This window comes from Coregonus lavaretus (genome assembly GCF_964263955.1).
Source record: "Coregonus lavaretus genome assembly, chromosome: 7".
In the NCBI taxonomy this organism is placed as follows: Eukaryota; Metazoa; Chordata; class Actinopteri; order Salmoniformes; family Salmonidae; genus Coregonus; species Coregonus lavaretus.
In genome coordinates, this window is record NC_139994.1 from 48,985,677 (window position 1) to 48,993,565 (window position 7,889).

At 42.9% G+C, this 7,889-nt stretch overlaps 1 protein-coding gene across 1 annotated transcript in view; it reads right to left on the bottom strand.

Annotated features, from left to right (window-relative positions):
- Window positions 1-6,934, bottom strand: part of LOC311131707 (dual specificity testis-specific protein kinase 2-like) — a 31,138-nt gene extending 24,204 nt beyond the window's left edge. Inside the window, exons 1-2 of the mRNA XM_084164813.1 lie at window positions 6,716-6,934; window positions 3,447-3,752 (exon numbers count right to left, since the gene is read on the bottom strand). Coding sequence (XP_084020939.1) covers window positions 3,447-3,659 — 213 coding nt within the window. The 5' untranslated portion in view covers window positions 3,660-3,752; window positions 6,716-6,934. The remainder of the gene's footprint in view (window positions 1-3,446; window positions 3,753-6,715) is intronic.
- Window positions 6,935-7,889: the final 955 nt, after the last annotated feature.

Consider the following 7,889-nt stretch of genomic DNA (forward strand, 5'->3'; position numbering starts at 1 on the left):
TTTAACCAGACTGACAGATCATCGTTCTCCTCCTGCGTAGAAAGAAAGTGTGAGCGAGAAAGGAGAGAAAGTTTAAAGCTTTTGCAAGAAGCTACAAACACACACAGAAACTATCACTCAGCAGGCTTGCAAAGACAATGTGATACAATATAATAAATAGGACAAATTGATGAGAATCAACAATAACTCAATCATGTTGTAGATCAATCTGTGGTGGTAAATGAAAAGCAGAGTTTAATTTTAAATACACTACATGACCAAAAGTGCATCTCATTCCAAAATCATGGGCAATAATATGGAGTTGGTCCCCCCTTTGCTGCTATAACAGCTTCCACTCTTATTGATGCCATTCCAATCGCTCCGTTCCAGCCATTATTATGAGCCGTCCTCCCCTCAGCAGCATCCACTGATCAACTTAACACTACAACTCTTACTTTAAAATCGCCCCATACATGTACCTTCAAATTCCCTCCTCCTACCTATATGTATTATCCTCTCTCTCTACCAATCTTCTCTTCCTATCATCCCTTCATCTTTCAATCCCGATCCCTATATTCTTTCATCCTTGAAAAGGACAGTTGACACCTGAGGAAGGTCTGTGCTTCTTCCCATAGAATTAGAATGTTCCGTTCTAGTCATTCTAATTCTAGTTCTGTTTCAGTTAGATCTGAAGAGGGAAAAACCAGGATCTCTTCTGGCCTCTACAGGAAGTAACACTTACAGTACTGCAGGCAGGTCTAAGGAGTGCTCTCTCTCTCACTTCTTCAAAATATTAATGAAAAAGATACAAAGCAGCACCTGAAGGATTTGTCTTGACACGCGCACCCTTACTTGTATTGCACAATGTTAGTGTGGATGTATAAATGTTTGCCTGCCTGACTGTCTGAGTGCTGTGAGGAAAGCATTGATTGATCTGGAACGTGTGAGAGAGAACAAGAGAGTAAAACTAGAGATGGCAGGATGCTCTTTGTGGAGCTCCGTTTATATTTCATTATTAAGAGTCAATGCTTCAGAGTGTGTGCAGAAAAACTCCTGGTCCCTTTATAACGCAGTATCTCTGTGGTCTAACGCAGATGTCCAAGGACAGAGTGGAGAGAAGATAATTTATGGTGTGTGTGCGCAGGTAAAGCTGAGCGATATGGACTAAAATCTATATCCGGGATAAATTGCCTGAATTGATGCGATAACGATATATAGAATTATATATTTATGACATTAATGTGCACCAGAGTTAGTTATTTTTTATAATCCTTTAAACTACTACTAGTTAGATGTTTGTAGCCATCAATTGTCCCATTAACATTCACCCTTATTAGCAAACTTATTTCATTTCAAACTTGACATTTCTCTAGTATATGCTACTTATGTTCTGCCCCTGAGAAAGGCAGTTAAACCACTGTTCCCTGGGCGCCGAAGATGTGGATGTCCATTAAGGCAGCCCTCCGCACCTCTCTGATTCAGAGGGGTTGGGTTAAATGCAGAAGACACATTTCAGTTGAATAACTGACTAGGTATCCCCCTTTCCATAATGAATGATGTCAACAAAATGCCTGCGATATGAGATTGGTATGGTCGGTGTCGATAATTTTCAGTTCATCTTCCCAGATTTATTGCGAGGCTCATTTATGACTAATTTATGCCTCTATTACTGTCATGTCATCTGAACTTTACAACAGTTCGATTGGGACTCATGTAATCACTGCAGTAATACATTTGCATTTATACGCAGTTATCAAAGGGCAGGTAACTCAATCAAGAGTGGCATCTTTACAGCCAGCACCTGCAAACACCAAATCATTTGCATGCAAACGGCCCATCCAAAGGGCACTGTGTGACAGTTGTGTTATTATGCTCCTACTGTAACGAGAGGTCTAGGATCCGATTTTCCCATACCTTAACCATATACGTTAGTTATCTGTGCTAACCTAGTCCCAGAACAGTTGTTTTAAAGGGGCCTGAGTGTGACAACCTCTGAATGGTTATGTTCTAGCTCTAATAGCAGGTCTAGGATTAGCTCTTGCTACCTTACCCATGACCGTAACCATCATGGTAAACTGTGATTAACTGTACTCAGGTCAGTTATTGAAGGTATAATAAGGGCCTAGAGCTTTTCCTGGTCAGGACACACCATGGTCAAGGAAAACTCCTGGCCCAATGTTATGAACAAAGAAGATGTTTTTATTGTCACATACATTGGATAGGTGCAGTGAAATGTGTTTCACAGGGGTCAGCCATAGTAGTACAGTGCCCCTGGAGCAAATTAGAGTTAAGCGTCTTGCTCAAGGGCACAGACAGATTTTTCACCTTGTCGGCTCGGGAATTCGAACCAGCAACCTTTTGGTTATTGGCACAACGCTCTAACCACTAAGCTACCTGAACATTATAAGGCTCAGTGAAACAGGAGAGGAACCAAGACTAGTCCATGATTGCATCCCAAATGGCACTCTTTTCCCTACGTAGTGCACTAATTTTGACCAGGGATCTGGTCAAAAGTAGTGTACTGTGTAGGGAATAGGGTGCCATTTGGGATGCAGCCCGGGCTGAACCCCCTCACCTTCCTCTCATGTTGTTTAGACAGAGTAGGGTTACCATCTACCTCTGCATGTGCAGTACAGACCTGCCGTCCAGGAACAGGTATCATTTTCACACCAACACACTCCGTTCCCTTCCCTGTAATGTGGGCTACAGGTTTGGGGTCAATTCCGTTTCAATTCCAATCCAAATGTTCCTAATTGAAAAGCATGGAAGAGAATTGGAATTTCAGTGTGATCCCTGAATTGACCCCAACCGGGTTGGGCCACAGTCACTGGGTTCTGGTGGGGGTCAATGTGGTGCTGTGGTCACTAGTAGCAAAATCATCTTCCCTATTATGATCCATCATCACTATATGTGCAAGCCTACCTTTCCTAATGCCTTGGATGTTAGGTACAGTTTTTAGAAGCTTGTTTTGTACATGCCATTCATTTCAGAAAGAGCTTTTGTGGAAAGTGTCCTTCCAAAGAGGCCCCTATACAGAAGCCTCCTTCATACACACAACCCCACAAGAGTATAGGCCAATAGAGAGTATAGTAGAGGCCAACTAATCACTAGCCTACAAAAACACCTGGCGTCAGGTAACATCAATGGTCATTCATGTTTCATGCTTGGTGTCAACGATGACGTCACCAGGGATGCTCAGATGTCCAAAGGCTGTCCTATCCCACACTGTTCAGCACTAAGCCTAGACTTCCTTAAACAAGTCAGTAGGCCAAGTTGAACTATTTTGGACCCATATTCACAAAGCATTTCAGAATAAGGGTTCTGAATAAGAAATATGAATACGAGTCTAGGATTGGGACCTTTCTGTCTTGGCCTATAGCTAATCATATTCATTATGATCTATAAGTGAAAACTGATCCTAGATCAGCACTCCTACTCTTCAAACTCTTACATGTAATTTACCTTACCTTGAACACTTCTGAGAAGAAGCCTGAGCCAATCTTCTCGCAGATGAAGTCATCTATCCGGGCCAGGCTTGACACGGCGCTGCGCAGTGCCCGGTAGGACGAGGGCCTGATCCGGTTCGGCCCGTGGATGAATGGCTCCGCCGCCTCCTGGTCCCGGTCCATCTCGACCCGCTCCATCTTGGTTATCCCGGGACGCGGAGGAGGGCGGGACATGCACGCAGTTCAAAATCCAACGCTGTTTACATTTTCCATGTCCTCCGCAGAAGCGCGAGGTTCCGGTGAAACGGGTGAGCTTCACACTGGATGCTGAGTTTCAGAACGAGGGAGAAACACAGATGAATTCACGGTCAAAGCACCCTCGATCTCTAAAGCTAAAAGAAAACAGCTGTCTGTGTCTTCAAGTTTGCGTATTTCTTCTTTTAGAAAAGAAAGTCTACACAACTTCCATCATTCCTGCTGCATGCGACAGTGGTTGTGCGTAGTGTTTGATTCCGTCATGCTGTAAAGACGTAGGCAGGCTATCCCCCCCTCTCTCTCCCTCTACCCCCTACTGGCAACAGTGGCAGCAGTCAAATTCTGTTTCCTCCGGTCTGCTAATGCAGTGGGAAGGGCACCTATTTTCTACCAAATGAAACCAGGTTTCCCATGAGCATAGCCGCGGGAAGATGTTTGGGGGTGCAGCATTTATTTGGATAAAAGTCACCTTGTCCGAGAGAGATTTACATGGTTATCAAAACATCACGCTAGGGTTAGCCTACACGAAACACAGTCCTTATTTTAAGTGTTTCTAACATCCCCTATGGGGAAAATGAATGGTGGAAAAACGATTGGAACCATTTCCCTGTTTGACCGCTAGGTTTTATGTGTATTATGACAAGTCCACTGTGGGGCTCTATATTGGTCAGCTAGTACAGGACTAGTAAAGGCCCGGTGTACTACAGTGAGGGAAAAAAGTATTTGATCCCCTGCTGATTTTGTACGTTTGCCCACTGACAAAGACATGATCAGTCTATAATTTTAAAATGGTAGGTTTATTTGAACAGTGAGAGACAGAATAACAACATAAAAATCCAGAAAAACGCATGTCAAAAATGTTATAAATTGATTTGCATTTTAATGAGGGAAATAAGTATTTGACCCCCTCTTAATCAGAAAGATTTCTGGCTCCCAGGTGTCTTTTATACAGGTACCGAGCTGAGATTAGGCGCACACTCTTAAAGGGAGTGGTCCTAATCTCAGCTTGTTACCTGTATAAAAGACACCTGTCCACAGAAGCAATCAATCAATCAGATTCCAAACTCTCCACCATGGCCAAGACCAAAGAGCTCTCCAAGGATGTCAGGGACAAGATTGTAGACCTACACAGGGCTGGAATGGCCTACAAGACCATCGCCAAGCAGCTTGGTGAGAAGGTGACAACAGTTGGTGCGATTATTCGCAAATGGAAGAAACACAAAATAACTGTCCATCTCCCTCGGCCTCCATGCAAGATCTCACCTCGTGGAGTTGCAATGCTCATGAGAACGGTGAGGAATCAGCCCAGAACTACACGGGAGGATCTTGTCAATGATCTCAAGGCAGCTGGAACCATAGTCACCAAGAAAACAATTGGTAACACACTACGCCGTGAAGGACTGAAATCCTGCAGTGCCCGCATGGTCCCCCTGCTCAAGAAAGCAAATATACATGCCCGTCTGAAGTTTGCCAATGAACATCTGAATGATTCAGAGGAGAACTGGGTGAAGGTGTTGTGGTCAGATGAGACCAAAATGGAGCTCTTTGGCATCAACTCAACGTGTTTGGAGGAGGAGGAATGCTGCCTATGACCCCAAGAACATCATCCCCACCGTCAAACATGGAGGTGGAAACATTATGCTTTGGGGGTGTTTTTCTGCTAAGGGGACAGGACAACTTCACCGCATCAAAGGGACGATGGACGGGGCCATATACCGTCAAATCTTGAAAATGGGTCATGGATGGGTATTCCAGCATGACAATGACCCAAAACACACGGCCAAGGCAACAAAGGATTGGCTCAATAAGAAGCACATTAAGGTCCTGGAGTGGCCTAGCCAGTCTCCAGACCTTAATCCCATAGAAAATCTGTGGAGGGAGCTGAAGGTTTGAGTTGCCAAACGTCAGCCTCGAAACCTTAATGACTTGGAGAAGATCTGCAAAGAGGAGTGGGACTTAATCCCTCCTGAGATATGTGCAAACCTGGTGGCCAACTACAAGAAACATCTGACCTCTGTGATTGCCAACAAGGGTTTTGCCACCTAAGTCATGTTTTGTAGAGGGGTCAAATACTTATTTCCCTCATTAAAATGTAAATCAATATATAACATTTTTGACATGCGTTTTTCTGGATTTTTTTGTTGTTATTCTGTCTCTCACTGTTCAAATAAACCTACCATTAAAATTATAGACTGATCATTTCTTTGTCAGTGGGCAAACGTACAAAATCAGCATGGGATCAAATACTTTTTTCCCCCCTCACTGTACTTTTGTGAAAAAATACCAATTAATATATATATATATATATATATATATATATATATATATATATATATATATATATATATATATATATATATATATATATATATATATATATATATATATATATATATATATATATAAATAAATAATTACCCGCACTACAGAGGGCTATTTCGGTCTGCTAATACAGGAAAAGGCCCAGTGCACTACTTTTGTGGGGGGGGGAAATATTTTTTGTGTAGCCTACTTATCTGTGGCTGGTCTGTCCTGATACAGGTCATGAAAACAGCGAGATATCGCCCATTCATTGTAGACCACAATTTGCACACACAGAGCTGCTATATATAGCCTAATCTGATCCAATCACATAGCAGTAGCCTTTTCAAATGTACCTTGATTGACCATTCTATAGAAACAAGACTACCAGGCTGCATAAACAAACAGGCAAATGGTCAGGTTGAAAACAACCGGTGGACGGACGGAGAGAGCTTCTTTGGGCACGTTTGATGCTTTCGGTAGACAGAAAGCGAGAGAGCAGCGCATTCGTGACCTTTTTCGACCACTGTCTGCTTGACTGCAGGTCATCAATTATAAATGCAGAGCTGGGCTTAGTTTTTGGATTCGTTTGTCACTAGTCTCCCACACAACTAAATATACACAAAAATATAGCCTATGCCTACACTATATCAAAGTGGGAAATAATGGCAAAAAAACGCTATAGGGGCGGAATCATGCATGCATAACTGCACTAAAGCATTGATGCGACTTACCTGCCCTTGATCAAATCTACAGGTAGCCTATCCGATGGTATCCGATGGTGTCCTCTGCCTCTCGCGCCCTGACCCGATCGTGGTATTGGATTACGGTGCCTTTTATGTCACTAATTAATCAGCCTTGTCTACCGTCCCGCTCCTGCACTGTCCCGCTGCCTCTGTTTGTCGTAGCTCTGCTCAGCAGTGCACTAAGAAAACAGTGCGACTTTTAGTGTCGCTTCTTATTGGAGGAAAAGCCGTTGGGCGGGTCAACGCGTCATCACCGTAATCACCTTCAAAAACTTCACATGCGGGTGCTTTCAAACTAACAACAATGTTTACCATCTATCTCAGAAACTCATGGTAAACACACCTTGCCTGTCATAGCACGCATAGCCTACCTTCAGTACCCTAAGTGCTACTCGACATAGCCTAACCAGACACGTATTTATACATTTTCCTCGGTTGACTGTAAATATCGCAGACAGGTCTCATAGACTAAACGTAACATAGTAAATGTAAAGCTGGGATACTGAATTTACTATGATACAGTGCATTCGGAAAGTATTCATACCCCTTGACATTTTCCACATTTTGTTACGTTACAGCCTTATTCTAAAATTGATAACATTATTTTTTTCCATCATCAATCTACACACAATACCCAATAATGACAAAGGCAAAACAGGTTTTTCGACAAAGGAATTGTCCGTAGAGCTCCGAGACAGGATTGTGTCGAGGCACAGATCTGGGGAAGGGTACCAAAACATTTCTGCAGGATTGAAGGTCCCCAAGAACACAGTGGCCTCCATCATTCTTAAATTGAAGAAGTTTGGAACCACCTAGACTCTTCCTAGAGCTGGCCGCCACTCGGGAGGCCATTTTGCAAATTCTTAACATATTGTACAAATTGCAATATTGTAAGGATTGCAATTCGTAACATATCATAGAAATTGTAATTTATAACATACTGTATCGTACGAAATGTATGACGGACGTCCATAAATTAATACATACCATACGAAACATAACATATCATACTAATTGGAGCATCTCGGATTTACCTTTACTATGTTACGTCTACCCCTGAGTCCAGGTTGAACATGGAGGAACACAGCCCAGCACTAGACCTCAGGGCCACCCTGTGATAAATTGCTTCTTACTGTAGCACCATCTCACTCCATACCACATA